A 27284-nucleotide genomic window follows, 5' to 3' on the forward strand; every position below is an offset into this window, starting at 1 on the left:
ACTCCAGCTCCAGTCACAGCAGCAAATCAAGCTCCAGACACAGCAGCAACTCCAGCTCCAGACACAGCAGCAACTCCAGCATCAGACACAGCAGCAACTCCAGCTCCAGACACAGCAGCAACTCAAGCTCCAGACATAGCAGCAGCTCCTGCACCAGACACAGCAGCCATTCGAACTCCAGACATAGCATCAACTACAGCTTCAGACAAAGCAGCAGGAGCTCCAGCACCAGACACAGCAGCCATTCGAACTCCAGACATAGCAGCAAATACAGCTCCAGACAAAGCAGCAGGAGCTCCAGACACTGCAGCAACTCCAGCACCAGACACAGCAGCAACTCCAGCTCCAAACACAGCAGCAACTACAGCTCCAGACACTGCAGCAACTCCAGCACCAGACACAGCAGCAACTCCAGCTCCAAACACAGCAGCAACTTCAGCTCCAGACACAGCAGCAACTCCAGCTCCGGACACAACAGCAACTCCAGTTCCAGACAAATCAGCAAGAGCTCCAGACACAGCAGCACCTCCAGCTCCAGACACAGCAGCAACTCCAGCTCCAGACACAGCAGCAACTCCAGCACCAGACACCGCAGCAACTCCAGCTCCAGACACAGCAGCAACTCCAGCTCCAGAAACAGCAGCAAGAGCTCCAGACACAGCAGCAACTCCAGCTCCAGACACAGCAGCAACTCCAGCTCCAGACACAGCAGCAACTCCAGCTCCAGAGACAGCAGCAACTCCAGCACCAGGCACAGCAGCAGCTGCAGCTCCTGACACAGCATCAAATCCAGCACCAGACACAGCAGCAGCTCCAGCTCCAGACACAGCAGCAACTCCACCACCAGACACAGCAGCAACTCCAGCTCCAGACACAGCAGCAAATCAAGCACCAGACACAGCAGAAACTCCAGCTCCTGTCACAACCACAGCAACTCCAGCTCCAGACACTGCAGCAACTCCGGCTTCAGACATAGCAGCAACTCCAGCAACAGACACAGGACCAACTCCAGCTCCAGACACAGCAGCAACACCAGCTCCAGACACAGCAGCAACTCGAGCACCAGACACAGCAGCAACTCCAACTCCAGACACAGCAGCAACTCCAGCTCCAGACATAGCAGCAACTCCAGCTACTGACACAGCAGCAACTCCAGCACAAGACACAGCAGCAACTCCAGCTCCAGACACCGCAGCAACTCCAGCTCCAGACACAGCAGCAACTCCAGCTCCAGACACAGCAGCAACTCCAGCTCCAGACACAGCAGCAACTCCAGCTCCAGACACAAACAGAGCAGCAACTCCAGCACCAGACACGGCAGCAACTCCAGCACCAGAGACAGCAGCAACACCAGCTCCAGACACAACCAGAGCAGCAACTCCAGCACCAGACACGGCAGCAACTCCAGCACCAGACACAGCAGCAACTCCAGCTGCAGAGAAAGTAGCTACTCCAGCACCAGACACAGCAGCAAATTCAGCTCCAGACAGAGCAGCAAATTCAGCTCCAGAAACAGCAGCAAGTCCAGCTCCAGAAGCAGCCGCAACTCCAGCAGGAGATTCTGCAGCAACTCCACCTCCTGACACAGCAGCAACTCCAGCTCCAGACGCAGCAGCAACTCCAGCACCAGACACAGCAGCAACTCCAGCTCCAGACAAAGCAGCAACTCCAGTTACAGACCCAGCAGCAACTCCTGCTCCAGACTCAGCAGCAACTCCAGCTCCAGACACAACCACAGCAGCAACTCCAGCACCAGCCACAGCAGCAACTCCAGCACCAGACACAGCAGCAACTGCAGCTCCAGACACAGTAGCAACTCCAGCACCAGACACAGCAGCAACTCCAGCTGCAGACACAACCACAGAAAACTCCAGCTCCAGACACAGCAGCAACTCCGGCTCCAGACACAGCAGGAACTCCAGCTGCAGACACAACCACAGCAACTCCTACTCCAGACACAGCAGCAACTCCATCACCAGACACAGCAACATCTCCAGCAGCAGACACAACCAGAGCAACTCCAGCTCCAGACAGAGCAGCAAGAGCTCCAGATAAAGAAGCAACTCCAGCTCCAGACACAGCAGCAACTCCAGCTCCAGATATAGCAGCAGAACCAGCTCCAGACAAAGCAGCAGGAGCTCCAGACACAGCAGCCAATCGAAATCCAGACATAGCAGCAACTCCAGCTCCAGACACAGCAGCAACTCCAGCTCCAGACAAAGCAGCAGGAGCTCCAGACACAACAGCAACTCCAGCACCAGACACAGCAGCAACTTAAGCTGCAGACACAGCAGCAACTCCAGCTCCAGACACAGCAGCAACTCCTGCTCCAGACACAGCAGCAACTCCAGCTCCAGACATAGCAGCAACTCCAGCTCCAGACAAATCAGCAAGAGCTACAGACACAGCAGCACCTCCAGCTCCAGACACAGCAGCAACTCCAGCTCCAGACAGAGCAGCAACTCCAGCACCAGACACCGCTGCAACTACAGCTCCAGACACAGCAGCAACTCCAGCTCCAGACATAGCATCAACTCCAGCTCCAGACAAATCAGAAGGAGCTCCAGACACAGCAGCACCTCCAGCTCCAGACACAGCAGCAACTCCTGCTCCAGACACAACAGCAAGAGCTCCAGATACAGAAGCAACTCCAGCTCCAGACACAGCAGAAACTCCATCACCAGACACAGCAGCAAATCCAGCACCAGACACAGCAGCAAATCAAGCACCAGACACAGCAGCAACTCCAGCTACAGACAGAGCAGCAACTCCAGCTCCAGACAAATCAGCAAGAGCTCCAGACACAGCAGCAACTCCAGCAACAGACACAGCAGCAAATCATGCACCAGACACAGCAGCAACTCCAGCTCCAGACACAGCAGCAACTCCATCTTCAGACAAAGCAGCAACTCCAGCTCCAGACACAGGAGCAACTCCAGCTCCAGACACAGCAGCAACACCAGCTCCAGACACAACCACAGCAGCAACTCCAGCACCAGACACAGCAGCAATTCCAGCACCAGACACAGCAGCAACTCCAGCACCAGACACAGCAGCAACTCCAGCTCCAGACACAACCAGAGCAGCAACTCCAGCACCAGACACAGCAGCAACTCGAGCACCAGACTCTGCAGCAACTCTACCTCCAGACACAGCAGCAACTGCAGCTCCAGACACAACCACAGCAGCAACTCCAGCTCCAGACACAGCAGCAAATCCAGCACCAGACACTGAAGCATCTCCAGCACCAGACACAGCAGCAACACCAGCTCCAGACACAACCACAGCAACTCCAGCTCCAAACGCAGCAGCAAATCAAGCACCAGACACAGCAGCAACTCCAGCTCCAGACACAGCAGCAACTCCAGCACCAGACACAGCAGCAACTCCAGCTCCAGACACAGCAGCAAATCCAGCTCCAGACACAGTAGCAACTCCGGCTCCAGACACAGTAGCAACTCCGGCTCCAGACACAGCAGCAACTCCAGCTCCAGACACAGCAGCAACTCCAGCTCCAGACACAGCAGCACCTTCAGCTCCAGACACAGCAGCAACTCCAGCTCCAGACACCGCAGCAACTCCAGCTCCAGACAGAGCAGCAACTCTAGCTCCAGCCAGAGCTGCAACTCCAGCTCCAGACACAGCAGCAGCTCCAGCTCCAGACACAGCAGCAACTGCACCACCAGACACAGCAACAAATGAAGCACCAGACACAGCAGCAACTCCAGTTCCAGACCCAGCAGCAACTCGAGCTCCGGACACAGCAGCAGCACCAGCTCGAGACACAGCAGCAACTCCAGCACCAGACACAGCAGCAACTCCAGCAACAGACACAGCAGCAAATCAAGCACCAGACACAGCAGCAACTCCAGTTCCAGACACAGCAGCAACTCCAGCTCCAGACACAACGACAGCAGCAACTCCAGCTCCAGACACAGCAGCAACTCCAGCTCCAGACACAGCAGCAACTCCAGCTCCAGTCACAGCAGCAAATCAAGCTCCAGACACAGCAGCAACTCCAGCACCAGACAGAGCAGCAACTCCAGCATCAGACACAGCAGCAACTCCAGCTCCAGACACAGCAGCAACTCAAGCTCCAGACATAGCAGCAGCTCCTGCACCAGACACAGCAGCCATTCGAACTCCAGACATAGCATCAACTACAGCTTCAGACAAAGCAGCAGGAGCTCCAGCACCAGACACAGCAGCCATTCGACCTCCAGACATAGCAGCAAATACAGCTCCAGACAAAGCAGCAGGAGCTCCAGACACTGCAGCAACTCCAGCACCAGACACAGCAGCAACTCCAGCTCCAAACACAGCAGCAACTAAAGCTCCAGACACTGCAGCAACTCCAGCACCAGACACAGCAGCAACTCCTGCTCCAGACACAGCAGCAACTTCAGCTCCAGACACAGCAGCAACTCCTGCTCCGGACACAACAGCAACTCCAGTTCCAGACAAATCAGCAAGAGCTCCAGACACAGCAGCACCTCCAGCTCCAGACACAGCAGCAACTCCAGCTCCAGACACCGCAGCAACTCAAGCACCAGACACCGCAGCAACTCCAGCTCCAGACACAGCAGCAACTCCAGCTCCAGACACAGCAGCAAGAGCTCCAGACACAGCAGCAACTCCAGCTCCAGAGACAGCAGCAACTCCAGCACCAGGCACAGCAGCAGCTGCAGCTCCAGACACAGCATCAAATCCAGCACCAGACACAGCAGCAGCTCCAGCTCCAGACATAGCAGCAACTCCACCACCAGACACAGCAGCAACTCCAGCTCCAGACGCAGCAGCAAATCAAGCACCAGACACAGCAGAAACTCCAGCTCCTGTCACAACCACAGCAACTCCAGCTCCAGACACTGCAGCAACTCCGGCTTCAGACATAGCAGCAACTCCAGCAACAGTCACAGGACCAACTCCAGCTCCAGACACAGCAGCAACACCAGCTCCAGACACAGCAGCAACTCGAGCACCAGACACAGCAGCAACTCCAGCTCCAGACACAGCAGCAACTCCAGCTCCAGACATAGCAGCAACTCCAGCTACAGACACAGCAGCAACTCCAGCACAAGACACAGCAGCAACTCCAGCTCCAGACACCGCAGCAACTCCAGCTCCAGACACAGCAGCAACTCCAGCTCCAGACACAGCAGCAGCTCCAGCTCCAGACACAGCAGCAACTCCAGCTCCAGACACAACCAGAGCAGCAACTCCAGCACCAGTCACTGCAGCATCTCCAGCACCAGACACAGCAGCAACTCCAGCTCCAGAGACAGCAGCAACACCAGCTCCAGACACAACCAGAGCAGCAACTCCAGCACCAGACACTGCAGCATCTCCAGCTCTAGACACAGCAGCAGCTCCAGCTCCAGACACAGCAGCCAATCCTGCTCCAGACAAAGCAGCAACTCTACCACCAGACACAGCAGCAAATCAAGCACCAGACACGGCAGCAACTCCAGCACCAGACACAGTAGCAACTCCAGCTGCAGAGAAAGCAGCTACTCCAGCACCAGACACAGCAGCAAATTCAGCTCCAGACAGAGCAGCAAATTCAGCTCCAGAAACAGCAGCAAGTCCAGCTCCAGAAGCAGCCGCAACTCCAGCAGGAGATTCTGCAGCAACTCCACCTCCTGACACAGCAGCAACTCCAGCTCCAGACACAGCAGAAACTCCAGCACCAGACCCAGCAGCAACTCCAGCTCCAGACACAGCAGCAACTCCAGCTCCAGACACAGCAGCAACTCCTGCTCCAGACTCAGCAGCAACTCCAGCTCCAGACATAGCAGCAACTCCAGCTCCAGACAAATCAGCAAGAGCTCCAGACACAGCAGCACCTCCAGCTCCAGACACAGGAGCAACTCCAGCTCCAGACACAGCAGCAACTCCAGCAACAGACACCGCAGCAACTCCAGCTCCAGACACAGCAGCAACTCCAGCTCCAGCCAAATCAGCAAGAGCTCCAGACACAGCAGCACCTCCAGCTCCAGACACAGCAGCAACTCCTGCTCCAGACACAGCAGCAAGAGCTCCAGATACAGAAGCAACTCCAGCTCCAGACACAGCAGCAACTCCAGCTTCAGACACAGCAGCAACTCCAGCAACAGACACAGCAGCAAATCATGCACCAGACACAGCAGCAACTCCAGCTCCAGACACAGCAGCAACTCCATCTTCTGACAAAGCAGCAACTCCAGCTCCAGACACAGGAGCAACTCCAGCACCAGACTCTGCAGCAACTCTACCTCCAGACACAACCACAGCAGCAACTCCAGCACCAGACACAGCAGCAACTCCAGCACCAGACACAGCAGCAACTCCAGCACCAGACACAGCAGCAACTCCAGCTCCAGACACAACCACAGCAGCAACTCCAGCACCAGACACAGCAGCAACTCCAGCACCAGACTCTGCAGCAACTCTACTTCCAGACACAGCAGCAACTCCAGCTCCAGACACAACCACAGCAGCAACTCCAGCTCCAGATACAGCAGCAAATCCAGCACCAGACACTGCAGCATCTCCAGCACCAGACACAGCAGCAACTCCAGCTCCAGAGACAGCAGCAACACCAGATCCAATCACAACCACAGCTACTCCAGCTCCAGACACAGCATCAACTCCAGCTCCAGACACAGCAGCAACTCCAGCACCAGACACAGCAGCAACTCCAGCACCAGACACAGCAGCAACTCCAGCACCAGACACAGCAGTAACTCCAGCTCCAGACACAACCACAGCAGCAACTCCAGCACCAGACACAGCAGCAACTCCAGCACCAGACACAGCAGCAACTCCAGCACCAGACACAGCAGCAACTCCAGCTCCAGACACAACCACAGCAGCAACTCCAGCACCAGACACAGCAGCAACTCCAGCACCAGACTCTGCAGCAACTCTACCTCCAGACACAGCAGCAACTCCAGCTCCAGACACAACCACAGCAGTAACTCCAGCTCCAGACACAGCAGCAAATCCAGCACCAGACACTGCAGCATCTCTAGCACCAGACACAGCAGCAACACCAGCTCCAGACACAACCACAGCAACTCCAGCTCCAAACACAGCAGCAAATCAAGCACCAGACAGAGCAGCACCTCCAGCTCCAGACACAGCAGCAACTCCTGCTCCAGACACAGCAGCAAGAGCTCCAGATACAGAAGCAACTCCAGCTCCAGACACAGCAGCAACTCCAGCTCCAGACATAGCAGCAACTCCAGCACCAGACAAATCAGCAAGAGCTCCAGACACAGCAGCAACTCCAGCACCAGACTCTGCAGCAACTCTACCTCCAGAAACAGCAGCAACTCCAGCTCCAGACACAACCACAGCAGCAACTCCAGCTCCAGACACAGCAGCAAATCCAGCACCAGACACTGCAGCATCTCCAGCACCAGACACAGCAGCAATACCAGCTCCAGACACAACCACAGCAACTCCAGCTCCAAACACAGCAGCAAATCAAGCACCAGACACAGCAGCAACTCCAGCTCCAGACACAGCAGCAACTCCAGCACCAGACACAGCAGCAACTCCAGCTACAGACACAGCAGCAACTCCAGCTCCAGACACAGTAGCAACTCCGGCTCCAGACACAGCTGCAACTCCGGCTCCAGACACAGCAGCAACTCCAGCTCCAGACACAGCAGCAACTCCAGCTCCAGACACAGCAGCAACTCCAGCTCCAGACACAGCAGCACCTCCAGCTACAGACACAGCAGCAACTCCAGCTCCAGACACAGCAGCACCTCCAGCTACAGACACAGCAGCAACTCCAGCTCCAGACACCGCAGCAACTCCATCACCAGACTCCGCAGCAACTCCAGCTCCAGACACAGCAGCAACTCTAGCTCCAGCCACAGCTGCAACTCCAGCTCCAGACACAGCAGCAGCTCCAGCACCAGACTCTGCAGCAACTCCAGCACCAGACTCTGCAGCAACTCTACCTCCAGACACAGCAGCAACTCCAGCTCCAGACACAACCACAGCAGCAACTCCAGCACCAGACCCAGCAGCAACTCCAGCACCAGACTCTGCAGCAACTCTACCTCCAGACTCAGCAGCAACTCCAGCTCCAGACACAACCACAGCAGCAACTCCAGCTCCAGACACGGCAGCAAATCCAGCACCAGACACTGCAGCATCTCCAGCACCAGACACAGCAGCAACACCCGCTCCAGACACAACCACAGCAACTCCAGCTCCAAACACAGCAGCAAATCAAGCACCAGACACAGCAGCAACTCCAGCTCCAGACACAGCAGCAACTCCAGCACCAGACACAGCAGCAACTCCAGCTCCAGACACAGCAGCAACTCCAGCTCCAGACACAGTAGCAACTCCGGCTCCAGACACAGCAGCAACTCCGGCTCCAGACACAGCAGCAACTCCAGCTCCAGACACAGCAGCAACTCCAGCTCCAGACACAGCAGCAACTCCAGCTCCAGACACAGCAGCACCTCCAGCTACAGACACAGCAGCAACTCCAGCTCCAGACACCGCAGCAACTCCATCACCAGACTCCGCAGCAACTCCAGCTCCAGACACAGCAGCAACTCTAGCTCCAGCCACAGCTGCAACTCCAGCTCCAGACACAGCAGCAGCTCCAGCTCCAGACACAGCAGCAACTCCACCACCAGACACAGCAGCAAATCAAGCACCAGACACAGCAGCAACTCCAGTTCCAGACACAGGAGCAACTCAAGCTCCAGACACAGCAGCAACACCAGCTCCAGACACAGCAGCAACTCCAGCACCAGACACAGCAAAAACTCCATCAACAGACACAGCAGCAAATCAAGCACCAGACACAGCAGCAACTCCAGTTCCAGACACAGCAGCAACTCCAGCTCCAGACACAGCAGCAACTCCAGCTCCAGACATAGCAGCAACTCCAGCACCAGACAAATCAGCAAGAGCTCCAGACACAGCAGCAACTCCAGCAACAGACACAGCAGCAAATCATGCACCAGACACAGCAGCAACTCCAGCTCCAGACACAGCAGCAACTCCATCTTCAGACAAAGCAGCAACTCCATCTCCAGACACAGGAGCAACTCCAGCTCCATACACAGCAGCAATTCCAGCTCCAGACACAACCACAGCAGCAACTCCAGCACCAGACACAGCAGCAACTCCAGCACCAGACACAGCAGCAACTCCAGCACCAGACACAGCAGCAACTCCAGCTCCAGACACAACCACAGCAGCAACTCCAGCACCAGACACAGCAGCAACTCCAGCACCAGACTCTGCAGCAACTCTACCTCCAGACACAGCAGCAACTCCAGCTCCAGACACAACCACAGCAGCAACTCCAGCTCCAGACACAGCAGCAAATCCAGCACCAGACACTGCAGCATCTCCAGCACCAGACAAAGCAGCAACACCAGCTCCAGACACAACCACAGCAACTCCAGCGCCAAACACAGCAGCAAATCAAGCACCAGACACAACAGCAACTCCAGCTCCAGACACAGCAGCAACTCCAGCACCAGTCACAGCAGCAACTCCAGCTCAAGACACAGCAGCAACTCCAGCTCCAGACACAGTAGCAACTCCGGCTCCAGACACAGCAGCAACTCCGGCTCCAGACACAGCAGCAACTCCAGCTCCAGACACAGCAGCAACTCCAGCTCCAGACAAAGCAGCAACTCCAGCTCCAGACACAGCAGCACCTCCAGCTACAGACACAGCAGCAACTCCAGCTCCAGACACCGCAGCAACTCCATCACCAGACTCCGCAGCAACTCCAGCTCCAGACACAGCAGCAACTCTAGCTCCAGCCACAGCTGCAACTCCAGCTTCAGACACAGCAGCAGCTCCAGCTCCAGACACAGCAGCAAATCCACCACCAGACACAGCAGCAAATCAAGCACCGGACACAGCAGCAACTCCAGTTCCAGACACAGCAGCAACTCAAGCTCCAGACACAACAGCATCACCAGCTCCAGACACAGCAGCAACTCCAGCTCCAGACAAATCAGCAAGAGCTCCAGACACAGCAGCAACTCCAGCAACAGACACAGCAGCAAATCTTGCACCAGACACAGCAGCAACTCCAGCTCCAGACACAGCAGCAACTCCATCTTGAGACAAAGCAGCAACTCCAGCTCCAGACACAGGAGCAACTCCAGCTCCAGACACAGAGGCAACTCCAGCTCCAGACACAACCACAGCAGCAACTCCAGCACCAGACACAGCAGCAACTCCAGCACCAGACACAGCAGCAACTCCAGCACCAGACACAGCAGCAACTCCAGCTCCAGAAACAACCACAGCAGCAACTCCGGCTCCAGACACAGCAGCAACTCCAGCTCCAGACACAGCAGCAACTCCAGCTCCAGACACCACAGCACCTCCAGCTCCAGACACAGCAGCAACTCCAGCTCCAGACACCGTAGCAACTCCAGCACCAGACACCGCAGCAACTCCAGCTCCAGACACAGCAGCAACTCTAGCTCCAGCCACAGCTGCAACTCCAGCTCCAAACACAGCAGCAGCTCCAGCTCCAGACACAGCAGCAACTGCACCACCAGACACAGCAACAAATGAAGCACCAGACACAGCAGCAACTCCAGTTCCAGACACAGCAGCAATACCTGCTCGAGACACAGCAGCAACTCCAGCACCAGACACAGCAGCAACTCCAGCAACAGACACAGCAGCAAATCAAGCACCAGACACAGCAGCAACTCCAGTTCCAGACACAGCAGCAACTCCAGCTCCAGACACAACGACAGCAGCAACTCCAGCTCCAGACACAGCAGCAACTCCAGTTCCAGACACAGCAGCAACTCCAGCTCCAGACACAGCAGCAAATCAAGCTCCAGACACAGCAGCAACTCCAGCTCCAGACACAGCAGCAACTCCAGCATCAGACACAGCAGCAACTCCAGCTCCAGACACAGCAGCAACTCCAGCTCCAGACATAGCAGCAGCTCCTGCACCAGACACAGCAGCCATTCGAACTCCAGACATAGCATCAACTACAGCTCCAGACAAAGCAGCAGGAGCTCCAGCACCAGACACAGCAGCCATTCGAACTCCAGACATAGCAGCAAATACAGCTCCAGACAAAGCAGCAGGAGTTCCAGACACTGCAGCAACTCCAGCACCAGACACAGCAGCAACTCCAGCTCCAAACACAGCAGCAACTACAGCTCCAGACACTGCAGCAACTCCAGCACCAGACACAGCAGCAACTCAAGCTCCAGACACAGCAGCAACTTCAGCTCCAGACACAGCAGCAACTCCTGCTCCGGACACAGCAGCAGCTCCAGCTCCAGACATAGCAGCAACTCCACCACCAGACACAGCAGCAAATCAAGCACCAGACACAGCAGCAACTCCAGTTCCAGACACAGCAGCAACTCCAGCTCCAGACATAGCAGCAACTCCAGCACCAGACAAATCAGCAAGAGCTCCAGACGCAGCAGCAACTCCAGCAACAGACACAGCAGCAAATCATGCACCAGACACAGCAGCAACTCCAGCACCAGACACAGCAGCAACTCCATCTTCAGACAAAGCAGCAACTCCAGCACCAGACAAAGCAGCAACTCCAGCTCCAGACACAACCACAGCAGCAACTCCAGCACCAGACACAGCAGCAACTCCAGCACCAGACTCTGCAGCAACTCTACCTCCAGAAACAGCAGCAACTCCAGCTCCAGACACAACCACAGCAGCAACTCCAGCTCCAGACACAGCAGCAAATCCAGCACCAGACACTGCAGCATCTCCAGCACCAGACACAGCAGCAACACCAGCTCCAGACACAACCACAGCAACTCCAGCGCCAAACACAGCAGCAAATCAAGCACCAGACACAGCAGCAACTCCAGCTCCAGACACAGCAGCAACTCCAGCACCAGTCACAGCAGCAACTCCAGCTCCAGACACAGCAGCAACTCCAGCTCCAGACACAGTAGCAACTCCGGCTCCAGACACAGCAGCAACTCCGGCTCCAGACACAGCAGCAACTCCAGCTCCAGACACAGCAGCAACTCCAGCTCCAGACACAGCAGCAACTCCAGCTCCAGACACAGCAGCATCTCCAGCTCCAGACACAGCAGCAACTCCAGCTCCAGACACCGCAGCAACTCCATCACCAGACTCCGCAGCAACTCCAGCTCCAGACACAGCAGCAACTCTAGCTCCAGCCACAGCTGCAACTCCAGCTCCAGACACAGCAGCAGCTCCAGCTCCAGACACAGCAGCAACTCCACCACCAGACACAGCAGCAAATCCAGAACCAGACACTGCAGCATCTCCAGCACCAGACACAGCAGCAACACCAGCTCCAGACACAACCACACCAACACCAGCTCCAAACGCAGCAGCAAATCAAGCACCAGACACAGCAGCAACTCCAGCTCCAGACACAGCAGCAACTCCAGCACCAGACACAGCAGCAACTCCAGCTCCAGACACAGCAGCAACTACAGCTCCAGACACAGTAGCAACTCCGGCTCCAGAGAGAGCAGCAACTCCGGCTCCAGACACAGCAGCAACTCCAGCTCCAGACACAGCAGCAACTCCAGCTCCAGACACAGCAGCAACTCCAGCTCCAGACACAGCAGCACCTCCAGCTGCAGACACAGCAGCAGCTCCAGCTCCAGACACAGCAGCAACTGCACCACCAGACACAGCAACAAATGAAGCACCAGACACAGCAGCAACTCCAGTTCCAGACACAGCAGCAACTCGAGCTCCAGACACAGCAGCAACACCAGCTCCAGACACAGCAGCAACTCCAGCACCAGACACAGCAGCAACTCCAGCAACAGACACAGCAGCAAATCAAGCACCAGACACAGCAGCAACTCCAGTTCCAGACACAGCAGCAACTCCAGCTCCAGACACAACGACAGCAGCAACTCCAGCTCCAGACACAGCAGCAACTCCAGTTCCAGACACAGCAGCAACTCCAGCTCCAGACACAGCAGCAAATCAAGCTCCAGACACAGCAGCAACTCCCGCTCCAGACACAGCAGCAACTCCAGCATCAGACACAGCAGCAACTCCAGCTCCAGACACAGCAGCAACTCAAGCTCCAGACATAGCAGCAGATCCTGCACCAGACACAGCAGCCATTGGAACTCCAGGCATAGCATCAACTACAGCTCCGGACAAAGCAGCAGGAGCTCCAGCACCAGACACAGCAGCCATTCGAACTCCAGACATAGCAGCAAATACAGCTCCAGACAAAGCAGCAGGAGCTCCAGACACTGCAGCAACTCCAGCACCAGACACAGCAGCAACTCCAGCTCCAAACACAGCAGCAACTCCAGCACCAGACACTGCAGCAACTCCAGCACCAGACACAGCAGCAAGTCCAGCTCCAGACACAGCAGCAACTTCAGCTCCAGACACAGCAGCAACTCCTGTTCCGGACACAACAGCAACTCCAGTTCCAGACAAATCAGCAAGAGCTCCAGACACAGCAGCACCTCCAGCTCCAGACACAGCAGCAACTCCAGCTCCAGACAGAGCAGCAACTCCAGCTCCAGACACAGCAGCAAGAGCTCCAGACACAGCAGCAACTCCAGCTCCAGACACAGCAGCAACTCCAGCTCCAGACACAGCAGCAACTCCATTTCCAGAGACAGCAGCAACTCCAGCACCAGGCACAACAGCAGCTGCAGCTCCAGACACAGCATCAAATCCAGCACCAGACACAGCAGCAGCTCCAGCTCCAGACACAGCAGCAACTCCACCACCAGACACAGCAGCAACTCCAGCTCCAGACACCAGCAGCAAATCAAGCTCCAGACACAGCAGCAACTCCAGCTCCAGACACAACCAGAGCAGCAACTCCAGCACCAGTCACTGCAGCATCTCCAGCACCAGACACAGCAGCAACTCCAGCACCAGAGACAGCAGCAACACCAGTTCCAGACACAACCAGAGCAGCAACTCCAGCACCAGACACTGCAGCATCTCCAGCTCTAGACACAGCAGCAGCTCCAGCTCCAGACACAGCAGCAAATCAAGCACCAGACACAGCAGCAAATCCTGCTCCAGACAAAGCAGCAACTCTACCACCAGACACAGCAGCAAATCAAGCACCAGACACGGCAGCAACTCCAGCACCAGACACAGCAGCAACTCCAGCTGCAGAGAAAGCAGCTACTCCAGCACCAGACACAGCAGCAAATTCAGCTCCAGACAGAGCAGCAAATTCAGCTCCAGAAACAGCAGCAAGTCCAGCTCCAGAAGCAGCTGCAACTCCAGCAGGAGATTCTGCAGCAACTCCACCTCCTGACACAGCAGCAAATCCAGCTCCAGACACAGCAGCAACTCCAGCACCAGACACAGCAGCAACTCCAGCTCCAGACACAACAGCTACTCCAGCTCCAGACACAGCAGCAACTCCTGCTCCAGACACAGCAGCAACTCCAGCTCCAGACATAGCAGCAACTCCAGCTCCAGACAAATCAGCAAGAGCTCCAGACACAGCAGCACCTCCAGCTCCAGACACAGCAGCAACTCCAGCTCCAGACACAGCAGCAACTCCAGCACCAGACACCGCAGCAACTCCAGCTCCAGACACAGCAGCAACTCCAGCTCCAGCCAAATCAGCAAGAGCTCCAGACACAGCAGCACCTCCAGCTCCAGACACAGCAGCAACTCCTGCTCCAGACACAGCAGCAAGAGCTCCAGATACAGAAGCAACTCCATCTCCAGACACAGCAGCAACTCCAGCTCCAGACATAGCAGCAACTCCAGCACCAGACAAATCAGCAAGAGCTCCAGACACAGCAGCAACTCCAAGCAACGGACACAGCAGGAAATCAAGCACGAGATACAGCAGCAACTCCAGCTCCAGACACAGCAGCAACTCCATCTTCAGACACAGCAGCAACTCCATCTCCAGACACAGGAGCAACTCCAGCTCCAGACACAGAAGCAGCTCCATCTCCAGACACAACCACAGCAGCAACTCCAGCTCCCGACACAGCAGCAACTCCAGCTCCAGACACAGCAGCAACTCCAGCTACAGACACAGCAGCAACTCCAGCTCCAGACACAGCAGCAACTCCATCAGCAGACTCCGCAGCAACTCCAGCTCCAGACACAGCAGCAACTCTAGCTACAGCCACAGCTGCAACTCCAGCTCCAGACACAGCAGCAGCTCCAGCTCCAGACACAGCAGCAACTCCACCACCAGACACAGCAGCAAATCAAGCACCAGACACAGCAGCAACTCGAGTTCCAGACACAGCAGCAACTCCAGCTGCAGAGAAAGCAGCTACTCCAGCACCAGACACAGCAGAAAATTCAGCTCCAGACAGAGCAGCAAATTCAGCTCAAGAAACAGCAGCAAATCCAGCTCCAGAAGCAGCCGCAACTCCAGCAGGAGATTCAGCAGCAACTCCACCTCCTGACACAGCAGCAACTCCAGCTCCAGACACAGCAGCAACTCCAGCACCAGACACAGCAGCAACTCCAGCTCCAGACACAGCAGCAACTCCAGCTCCAGACACAGCAGCAACTCCTGCTCCAGACACAGCAGCAACTCCAGCTCCAGACATAGCAGCAACTCCAGCTCCAGACAAATCAGCAAGAGCTCCAGACACAGCAGCACCTCCAGCTCCAGCCAAATCAGCAAGAGCTCCAGACACAGCAGCACCTCCAGCTCCAGACACAGCAGCAACTCCTGCTGCAGACACAGCAGCAAGAGCTCCAGATACAGCAGCAACTCCAGCAACAGACACAGCAGCAACTCCAGCTCCAGACATAGCAGCAACTCCAGCACCAGACAAATCAGCAAGAGCTCCAGACACAGCAGCAACTCCAGCAACAGACACAGCAGCAAATCATGCACCAGACACCGCAGCAACTCCAGCTCCAGACACAGCAGCAACTCCAGCTCCAGCCAAATCAGCAAGAGCTCCAGACACAGCAGCACCTCCAGCTCCAGACGCAGCAGCAACTCCTGCTCCAGACAGAGCAGCAAGAGCTCCAGATACAGCAGCAACTCCAGCAACAGACACAGCAGCAACTCCAGCTCCAGACATAGCAGCATCTCCAGCACCAGACAAATCAGCAAGAGCTCCAGACACAGCAGCAACTCCAGCAACAGACACAGCAGCAAATCATGCACCAGACGCAGCAGCAACTCCAGCTCCAGACACAGCAGCAACTCCATCTTCAGACAAAGCAGCAACTCCATCTCCAGACACAGGAGCAACTCCAGCTCCAGACACAGCAGCAACTCCAGCTCCAGACACAACCACAGCAGCAACTCCAGCACCAGACACAGCAGCAACTCCAGCACCAGACACAGCAGCAACTCCAGCAAAAGACACAGCTGCAACTCCAGCTCCAGACACAACCACAGCAGCAACTCCAGCACCAGACACAGCAGCAACTCCAGCACCAGACTCTACATCAACTCTACCTCCAGACACAGCAGCAACTCCAGCTCCAGACACAAACACAGCAGCAACTCCAGCTCCAGACACAGCAGCAAATCCAGCATCAGACACTGCAGCATCTCCAGCACCAGACACAGCAGCAACACCAGCTCCAGACACAACCACAGCAACTCCAGCGCCAAACACAGCAGCAAATCAAGCACCAGACACAGCAGCAACTCCAGCTCCAGACACAGCAGCAACTCCAGCACCAGTCACAGCAGCAACTCCAGCTCCAGACACAGCAGCAACTCCATCTCCAGACACAGTAGCAACTCCGGCTCCAGACACAGCAGCAACTCCGGCTGCAGACACAGCAGCAACTCCAGCTCCAGACACAGCAGCAACTCCAGCTCCAGACACAGCAGCAACTCCAGCTCCAGACACAGCAGCACCTCCAGCTACAGACACAGCAGCAACTCCAGCTCCAGACACCGCAGCAACTCCATCACCAGACTCCGCAGCAACTCCAGCTCCAGACACAGCAGCAACTCTAGCTCCAAGCCACAGCAGCAGCTCCAGCTCCAGACACAGCAGCAGCTCCAGCTCCAGACACAGCAGCAACTCCACCACCAGACACAGCAGCAAATCAAGCACCAGACACAGCAGCAACTCCAGTTCCAGACACAACGACAGCAGCAGCTCCAGCTCCAGATACAGCAGCAACTCCAGCTACAGACACAGCAGCAACTCCAGCTCCAGACACAGCAGCAACTCCAGCTCCAGACACAGCAGCAACTCCAGCTCCAGACACAACGACAGCAGCAGCTCCAGCTCCAGATACAGCAGCAACTCCAGCTCCAGACACAGCAGCAACTCCAGCTCCAGACACAGCAGCAACTCCAGCTCCAGACACAGCAGCAACTCCAGCACCAGACACAGCAGCAACTCCAGCTCCAGACACAGCAGCAACTGCAGCTCCAGACATAGCAGCAGCTCCTTCACCAGACACAGCAGCCATTCGAACTCCAGACATAGCATCAACTACAGCTGCAGACAAAGCAGCAGGAACTCAAGACACAGCATCAACTCCAGCTCCGGACACAGCAGCAACTCCAGCTCCAGACACAGCAGCAACTCCAGCACAAGACACAGCAGCAACTCCAGCTCCAGACACAGCAGTAACTCCAGCTCCAGACACAGCAGCAAGAGCTCCAGCCACAGCTGCAACTCCAGCTCCAGACACAGCAGCAACTCCAGCTCCAGACACTGCAGCAGCTCCTGCACCAGACACAGCAGCCATTCGAACTACAGACATAGCAGCAAATACAGCTCCAGACAAAGCAGCAGGAGCTCCAGACACTGCAGCAACTCCAGCACCAGACACAGCAGCAACTCCAGCTCCAGACACAGTAGCAACTACAGCTCCAGACACTGCAGCAACTCCAGCACCAGACACAGCAGGAACTCCAGCTCCAGACACAGCAGCAACTTTAGCTCCAGACACAGCAACAACTCCTGCTCCAGACACAACAGCAACTCCAGTTCCAGACAAATCAGCAAGTGCTCCAGACACAGCAGCACCTCCTGCTCCAGACACAGCAGCAACTCCAGCTCCAGACACAGCAGCAACTCCAGCACCAGACACCGCAGCAACTACAGCTCCAGACACCGCAGCTACTCCAGCTCCAGACACAGCAGCAAGAGCTCCAGACACAGCATCAACTCCAGCTCCAGACACAGCAGCAACTCCAGCTCCACACACAGCAGCAACTCCAGCTCCAGAGACAGCAGCAACTCCAGCACCAGGCACAGAAGCAGCTGCAGCTCCAGACACAGCAGCAAATCCAGCACCAGACACAGCAGCAGCTCCAGCTCCAGACACAGCAGCAACTCCACCACCAGACACAGCAGCAACTCCAGCTCCAGACACAGCAGCAAATCAAGCACCAGACACAGCAGAAACTCCAGCTCCTGACACAACCACAGCAACTCCAGCTCCAGACACTGCAGCAACTCCGTCTTCAGACAAAGCAGCAACTCCAGCAACAGACACAGGACCAACTCCAGCTCCAGACACAGCAGCAACACCAGCTCCAGACACAGCAGCAACTCGAGCACCAGACACAGCAGCAACTCCAGCTCCAGACACAGCAGCAACTCCAGCTCCAGACATAGCAGCAACTCCAGCTCCAGACACAGCAGCAACTCCAGCACAAGACACAGCAGCAACTCCAGCTCCAGACATAGTAGCAACTCCAGCTCCAGACACAGCAGCAACTCCAGCTGCAGACACAGCAGCAACTCCAGCTCCAGACACAGCAGCAACTCCAGCTCCAGACACAACCAGAGCAGCAACTCCAGCACCAGACACTGCAGCATCTCCAGCACCAGACACAGCAGCAACTCCAGCTCCAGAGACAGCAGCAACACCAGCTCCAGACACAACCAGAGCAGCAACTCCAGCACCAGACACTGCAGCATCTCCAGCTCTAGACACAGCAGCAGCTACAGCTCCAGACACAGCAGCAAATCAACTACCAGACACAGCAGCAAATCCTGCTCCAGACAAAGCAGCAACTCTACCACCAGACACAGCAGCAAATCAAGCACCAGACACGGCGGCAACTCCAGCACCAGTCTCAGCTGAAACTCCAGCTGCAGAGAAAGCAGCTACTCCAGCATCAGACACAGCAGAAAATTCAGCTCCAGACAGAGCAGCAAATTCAGCTCCAGACACAGCAGCAAGTCCAACTCCAGAAGCAGCAGCAACTCCAGCAGGAGATTCAGCAGCAACTCCACCTCCTGACACAGCAGCAACTCCAGCTCCAGACACAGCAGCAACTCCAGCACCAGACACAGCAGCAACTCCAGCTCCAGACACAGCAGCAAATCCAGCACCAGGCACAGAAGCAGCTGCAGCTCCAGACACAGCAGCAACTCCAGCACCAGGCACAGAAGCAGCTGCAGCTCCAGACACAGCAGCAAATCCAGCACCAGACACAGCAGCAGCTCCAGCTCCAGACACAGCAGCAACTCCACCACCAGACACAGCAGCAACTCCAGCTCCAGACACAGCAGCAACTCGAGCACCAGACACAGCAGCAACTCCAGCACCAGACACAGCAGCATCTCCAGCTCCAATCATAGCAACATCTCCAGCTCCAGACATAGCAGCATCTCCAGCTCCAATCATAGCAACAACTCCAGCTTCAGACATAGCAGCAACTCCAGCTCCAAACATAGAATCAACTCCAGCTTCAGACATAGCAGCAACTCCAGCTCCAGACATAGCAGCAACTTCAGCTCCAGACATAGCACCAACTCCAGCTCCAGACACAGCAGCAACTCCAGCTCCAGACAAAGCAGCAACTCCAGCTCCAGACACAGCATCAACTCCAGCACCAGACACAACCACAGCAGCAAATCCAGCTCCAGACATAGCAGCAACTCCAGCTCCAGACAAAGCAGCAGGAGCTCCAGACACAGCAGGAACTACAGCACCAGACACAGCAGCAACTCCAGCTCCAGACACAGCAGCAACTCCAGCTCCAGACAGAGCAGCAACTCCTGCTCCAGACACTACAGCAACTCCAGTACCAGACACAGCAGCAACAGCTCCAGACACAGCAGCAACTCCAGCTCCAGACACAGATGCAACTCCAGCTCCAGACACAGCAACAACTCCAGCACCAGACACCGCAGCAACTCCAGCTCCAGACATAGCAGCAACTCCAACACCAGACACAGCAGCAAGAGCTCCAGACACAGCAGCAACTCTAGCACCAGACGCAGCATCATCTCCTGCTCCAGCCACAGCTGCAACTCCAGCTCCAGACACAGAAGCAACTCCAGCTCCAGACACAGCAGCAACTCCACCACCAGACACAGCAGCAAATCAAGCACCAGACACAGCAGCAACTCCAGCTCCAGACACAGCAGCAACTCCACCACCAGACACAGCAGCAAATCAAGCACCAAACACAGCAGCAACTCCAGCTCCAGACACAGGAGCAACTCCACCACCAGACACAGCAGCAAATCAAGGACCAGACACAGCAGCAACTCCAGCTCCAGACACAGCAGCAATTCCAGCACCAGACACAGCAGCAACTCCAGCTCCAGACACAGTAGCAACTCCAGCACCAGACACAGCAGCAACTCAAGCACCAGACACCGCAGCAACTACAGTTCCAGACACAGCAGCTACTCCAGCTCCAGACACAGCAGCAAGAGCACCAGACACAGCAGCAACTCCAGCTCCAGACACAGCAGCAACTCCAGCTCCAGACATAGCAGCAACTCCAGCTCCAGAGACAGCAGCAACTCCAGCACCAGGCACAGAAGCAGCTGCAGCTCCAGACACAGCAGCAAATCCAGCACCAGACACAGCAGCAGCTCCAGCTCCAGACACAGCAGCAAATCCAGCACCAGACACAGCAGCAACTCCAGCTCCAGACACAGCAGCAAATCAAGTACCAGACACAGCAGAAACTCCAGCTCCTGACACAACCACAGCAACTCCAGCTCCAGACACTGCAGCAACTCCGTCTTCAGACAAAGCAGCAACTCCAGCAACTGACACAGGACCAACTCCAGCTCCAGACACAGCAGCAACACCAGCTCCAGACACAGCAGCAACTCCAGCACAAAACACAGCAGCAACTCCAGCTCCAGACATAGTAGCAACTCCAGCTCCAGACACAGCAGCAACTCCAGCTCCAGACACAACCAGAGCAGCAACTCCAGCACCAGACACTGCAGCATCTCCAGCTCTAGACACAGCAGCAGCTACAGCTCCAGACACAGCAGCAAATCAACTACCAGACACAGCAGCAAATCCTGCTCCAGACAAAGCAGCAACTCTACCACCAGACACAGCAGCAAATCAAGCACCAGACACGGCAGCAACTCCAGCACCAGTCTCAGCTGAAACTCCAGCTGCAGAGAAAGCAGCTACTCCAGCATCAGACACAGCAGAAAATTCAGCTCCAGACAGAGCAGCAAATTCAGCTCCAGACACAGCAGCAAGTCCAACTCCAGAAGCAGCAGCAACTCCAGCAGGAGATTCAGCAGCAACTCCACCTCCTGACACAGCAGCAACTCCAGCTCCAGACACAGCAGCAACTCCAGCACCAGACACAGCAGCAACTCCAGCTCCAGACACAGCAGCAAATCCAGCACCAGGCACAGAAGCAGCTGCAGCTCCAGACACAGCAGCAACTCCAGCACCAGGCACAGAAGCAGCTGCAGCTCCAGACACAGCAGCAAATCCAGCACCAGACACAGCAGCAGCTCCAGCTCCAGACACAGCAGCAACTCCACCACCAGACACAGCAGCAACTCCAGCTCCAGACACAGCAGCAACTCGAGCACCAGACACAGCAGCAACTCCAGCACCAGACACAGCAGCATCTCCAGCTCCAATCATAGCAACATCTCCAGCTCCAGACATAGCAGCATCTCCAGCTCCAATCATAGCAACAACTCCAGCTTCAGACATAGCAGCAACTCCAGCTCCAAACATAGAATCAACTCCAGCTTCAGACATAGCAGCAACTCCAGCTCCAGACATAGCAGCAACTTCAGCTCCAGACATAGCACCAACTCCAGCTCCAGACACAGCAGCAACTCCAGCTCCAGACAAAGCAGCAACTCCAGCTCCAGACACAGCATCAACTCCAGCACCAGACACAACCACAGCAGCAAATCCAGCTCCAGACATAGCAGCAACTCCAGCTCCAGACAAAGCAGCAGGAGCTCCAGACACAGCAGGAACTACAGCACCAGACACAGCAGCAACTCCAGCTCCAGACACAGCAGCAACTCCAGCTCCAGACAGAGCAGCAACTCCTGCTCCAGACACTACAGCAACTCCAGTACCAGACACAGCAGCAACAGCTCCAGACACAGCAGCAACTCCAGCTCCAGACACAGATGCAACTCCAGCTCCAGACACAGCAACAACTCCAGCACCAGACACCGCAGCAACTCCAGCTCCAGACATAGCAGCAACTCCAACACCAGACACAGCAGCAAGAGCTCCAGACACAGCAGCAACTCTAGCACCAGACGCAGCATCATCTCCTGCTCCAGCCACAGCTGCAACTCCAGCTCCAGACACAGAAGCAACTCCAGCTCCAGACACAGCAGCAACTCCACCACCAGACACAGCAGCAAATCAAGCACCAGACACAGCAGCAACTCCAGCTCCAGACACAGCAGCAACTCCACCACCAGACACAGCAGCAAATCAAGCACCAAACACAGCAGCAACTCCAGCTCCAGACACAGGAGCAACTCCACCACCAGACACAGCAGCAAATCAAGGACCAGACACAGCAGCAACTCCAGCTCCAGACACAGCAGCAATTCCAGCACCAGACACAGCAGCAACTCCAGCTCCAGACACAGTAGCAACTCCAGCACCAGACATGGCAGCAACTCAAGCACCAGACACCGCAGCAACTACAGTTCCAGACACAGCAGCTACTCCAGCTCCAGACACAGCAGCAAGAGCACCAGACACAGCAGCAACTCCAGCTCCAGACACAGCAGCAACTCCAGCTCCAGACATAGCAGCAACTCCAGCTCCAGAGACAGCAGCAACTCCAGCACCAGGCACAGAAGCAGCTGCAGCTCCAGACACAGCAGCAAATCCAGCACCAGACACAGCAGCAGCTCCAGCTCCAGACACAGCAGCAAATCCAGCACCAGACACAGCAGCAACTCCAGCTCCAGACACAGCAGCAAATCAAGTACCAGACACAGCAGAAACTCCAGCTCCTGACACAACCACAGCAACTCCAGCTCCAGACACTGCAGCAACTCCGTCTTCAGACAAAGCAGCAACTCCAGCAACTGACACAGGACCAACTCCAGCTCCAGACACAGCAGCAACACCAGCTCCAGACACAGCAGCAACTCCAGCACAAAACACAGCAGCAACTCCAGCTCCAGACATAGTAGCAACTCCAGCTCCAGACACAGCAGCAACTCCAGCTCCAGACACAGCAGCAACTCCAGCTCCAGACACAGCAGCAACTCCAGCTCCAGACACAACCAGAGCAGCAACTCCAGCACCAGACACTGCAGCAACTCCGTCTTCAGACACAGCAGCAACTCCACTCCAGACACAGCAGCAACTCCAGCTCCAGACATAGCAGCAACTCCAGCTCCAGACACAGCAGCAACTCCAGCACAAGACACAGCAGCAACTCCAGCTCCAGACATAGTAGCAACTCCAGCTCCAGACACAGCAGCAACTCCAGCTCCAGACACAGCAGCAACTCCAGCTCCAGACACAGCAGCAACTCCAGCTCCAGACACAACCAGAGCAGCAACTCCAGCACCAGACACTGCAGCATCTCCAGCACCAGACACAGCAGCAACTCCAGCTCCAGAGACAGCAGCAACACCAGCTCCAGACACAACCAGAGCAGCAACTCCAGCACCAGACACTGCAGCATCTCCAGCTCTAGACACAGCAGCAGCTACAGCTCCAGACACAGCAGCAAATCAACTACCAGACACAGCAGCAAATCCTGTTCCAGACAAAGCAGCAACTCTACCACCAGACACAGCAGCAAATCAAGCACCAGACACGGCAGCAACTCCAGCACCAGTCTCAGCTGCAACTCCAGCTGCAGAGAAAGCAGCTACTCCAGCATAAGACACAGCAGCAAATTCAGCTCCAGACAGAGCAGCAAATTCAGCTCCAGACACAGCAGCAAGTCCAGCTCCAGAAGCAGCAGCAACTCCAGCAGGAGATTCAGCAGCAACTCCACCTCCAGACACAGCAGCAAATTCAGCTCCAGACAGAGCAGCAAATTCAGCTCCAGACACAGCAGCAAGTCCAGCTCCAGAAGCAGCAGCAACTCCAGCAGGAGATTCAGCAGCAACTCCACCTCCAGACACAGCAGCAACTCCAGCTCCAGACACAGCAGCAACTCCAGCACCAGACACAGCAGCAACTCCAGCTCCAGACACAGCAGCAACTCGAGCACCAGACACAGCAGCAACTCCAGCACCAGACACAGCAGCATCTCCAGCTCCAATCATAGCAACAACTCCAGCTTCAGACATAGCAGCAACTCCAGCTCCAGACACAGCAGCAACTCCAGCTCCAGACACAGCAGCAACTCCAGCTCCAGAGACAGCAGCAACTCCAGCACCAGGCACAGAAGCAGCTGCAGCTCCAGACATAGCAGCAAATCCAGCAACAGACACAGCAGCAGCTCCAGCTCCAGACACAGCAGCAACTCCACCACCAGACACAGCAGCAACTCCAGCTCCAGACGCAGCAGCAAATCAAGCACCAGACACAGCAGAAACTCCAGCTCCTGACACAACCACAGCAACTCCAGCTCCAGACACTGCAGCAACTCCGTCTTCAGACAAAGCAGCAACTCCAGCAACAGACACAGGACCAACTCCAGCTCCAGACACAGCAGCAACACCAGCTCCAGACACAGCAGCAACTCGAGCACCAGACACAGCAGCAACTCCAGCTCCAGACACAGCAGCAACTCCAGCTCCAGACATAGCAGCAACTCCAGCTCCAGACACAGCAGCAACTCCAGCACAAGACACAGCAGCAACTCCAGCTCCAGACATAGTAGCAACTCCAGCTCCAGACACAGCAGCAACTCCAGCTGCAGACACAGCAGCAACTCCAGCTCCAGACACAGCAGCAACTCCAGCTCCAGACACAACCAGAGCAGCAACTCCAGCACCAGACACTGCAGCATCTCCAGCACCAGACACAGCAGCAACTCCAGCTCCAGAGACAGCAGCAACACCAGCTCCAGAAACAACCAGAGCAGCAACTCCAGCACCAGACACTGCAGCATCTCCAGCTCTAGACACAGCAGCAGCTACAGCTCCAGACACAGCAGCAAATCAACTACCAGACACAGCAGCAAATCCTGCTCCAGACAAAGCAGCAACTCTACCACCAGACACAGCAGCAAATCAAGCACCAGACTCGGCAGCAACTCCAGCACCAGTCTCAGCTGCAACTCCAGCTGCAGAGAAAGCAGCTAATCCAGCATCAGACACAGCAGCAAATTCAGCTCCAAACAGAGCAGCAAATTCAGCTCCAGACACAGCAGCAAGTCCAGCTCCAGAAGCAGCAGCAAATCAAGCACCAAACACAGCAGCAACTCCAGCTCCAGACACAGGAGCAACGCCACCACCAGACACAGCAGCAAATCAAGGACCAGACACAGCAGCAACTCCAGCTCCAGACACAGCAGCAATTCCAGCACCAGACACAGCAGCAACTCCAGCTCCAGACACAGTAGCAACTCCAGCACCAGACACAGCAGCAACTCCAGCACCAGACACCGCAGCAACTACAGTTCCAGACACAGCAGCTACTCCAGCTCCAGACACAGCAGCAAGAGCACCAGACACAGCAGCAACTCCAGCTCCAGACACAGCAGCAACTCCAGCTCCAGACACAGCAGCAACTCCAGCTCCAGAGACAGCAGCAACTCCAGCACCAGGCACAGAAGCAGCTGCAGCTCCAGACACAGCAGCAAATCCAGCACCAGACACAGCAGCAGCTCCAGCTCCAGACACAGCAGCAAATCCAGCACCAGACACAGCAGCAACTCCAGCTTCAGACACAGCAGCAAATCAAGTACCAGACACAGCAGAAACTCCAGCTCCTGACACAACCACAGCAACTCCAGCTCCAGACACTGCAGCAACTCCGTCTTCAGACAAAGCAGCAACTCCAGCAACTGACACAGGACCAACTCCAGCTCCAGACACAGCAGCAACACCAGCTCCAGACACAGCAGCAACTCCAGCACAAAACACAGCAGCAACTCCAGCTCCAGACATAGTAGCAACTCCAGCTCCAGACACAGCAGCAACTCCAGCTCCAGACACAGCAGCAACTCCAGCTCCAGACACAGCAGCAACTCCAGCTCCAGACACAACCAGAGCAGCAACTCCAGCACCAGACACTGCAGCAACTCCGTCTTCAGACACAGCAGCAACTCCACTCCAGACACAGCAGCAACTCCAGCTCCAGACATAGCAGCAACTCCAGCTCCAGACACAGCAGCAACTCCAGCACAAGACACAGCAGCAACTCCAGCTCCAGACATAGTAGCAACTCCAGCTCCAGACACAGCAGCAACTCCAGCTCCAGACACAGCAGCAACTCCAGCTCCAGACACAGCAGCAACTCCAGCTCCAGACACAACCAGAGCAGCAACTCCAGCACCAGACACTGCAGCATCTCCAGCACCAGACACAGCAGCAACTCCAGCTCCAGAGACAGCAGCAACACCAGCTCCAGACACAACCAGAGCAGCAACTCCAGCACCAGACACTGCAGCATCTCCAGCTCTAGACACAGCAGCAGCTACAGCTCCAGACACAGCAGCAAATCAACTACCAGACACAGCAGCAAATCCTGTTCCAGACAAAGCAGCAACTCTACCACCAGACACAGCAGCAAATCAAGCACCAGACACGGCAGCAACTCCAGCACCAGTCTCAGCTGCAACTCCAGCTGCAGAGAAAGCAGCTACTCCAGCATAAGACACAGCAGCAAATTCAGCTCCAGACAGAGCAGCAAATTCAGCTCCAGACACAGCAGCAAGTCCAGCTCCAGAAGCAGCAGCAACTCCAGCAGGAGATTCAGCAGCAACTCCACCTCCAGACACAGCAGCAACTCCAGCTCCAGACACAGCAGCAACTCCAGCACCAGACACAGCAGCAACTCCAGCTCCAGACACAGCAGCAACTCGAGCACCAGACACAGCAGCAACTCCAGCACCAGACACAGCAGCATCTCCAGCTCCAATCATAGCAACATCTCCAGCTCCAGATATAGCAGCATCTCCAGCTCCAATCATAGCAACAACTCCAGCTTCAGACATAGCAGCAACT

At 55.9% G+C, this 27284-nt stretch overlaps 1 protein-coding gene across 1 annotated transcript in view; it reads left to right on the forward strand.

Annotated features, from left to right (window-relative positions):
* The window catches only part of LOC144673019 (uncharacterized), a gene marked incomplete at its 5' end in the record, with an annotated part of 151094 nt that overhangs the window by 69426 nt on the left and 54384 nt on the right, over nt 1-27284 (forward strand). Inside the window, 2 exons of the mRNA XM_078535018.1 lie at nt 14136-14268; nt 17154-17293. Coding sequence (XP_078391144.1) covers nt 14136-14268; nt 17154-17293 — 273 coding nt within the window. The remainder of the gene's footprint in view (nt 1-14135; nt 14269-17153; nt 17294-27284) is intronic.

This window comes from Cetorhinus maximus, unplaced genomic scaffold (genome assembly GCF_964194155.1).
Source record: "Cetorhinus maximus unplaced genomic scaffold, sCetMax3.hap1.1 HAP1_SCAFFOLD_200, whole genome shotgun sequence".
Lineage (NCBI taxonomy): Eukaryota > Metazoa > Chordata > Chondrichthyes > Lamniformes > Cetorhinidae > Cetorhinus > Cetorhinus maximus.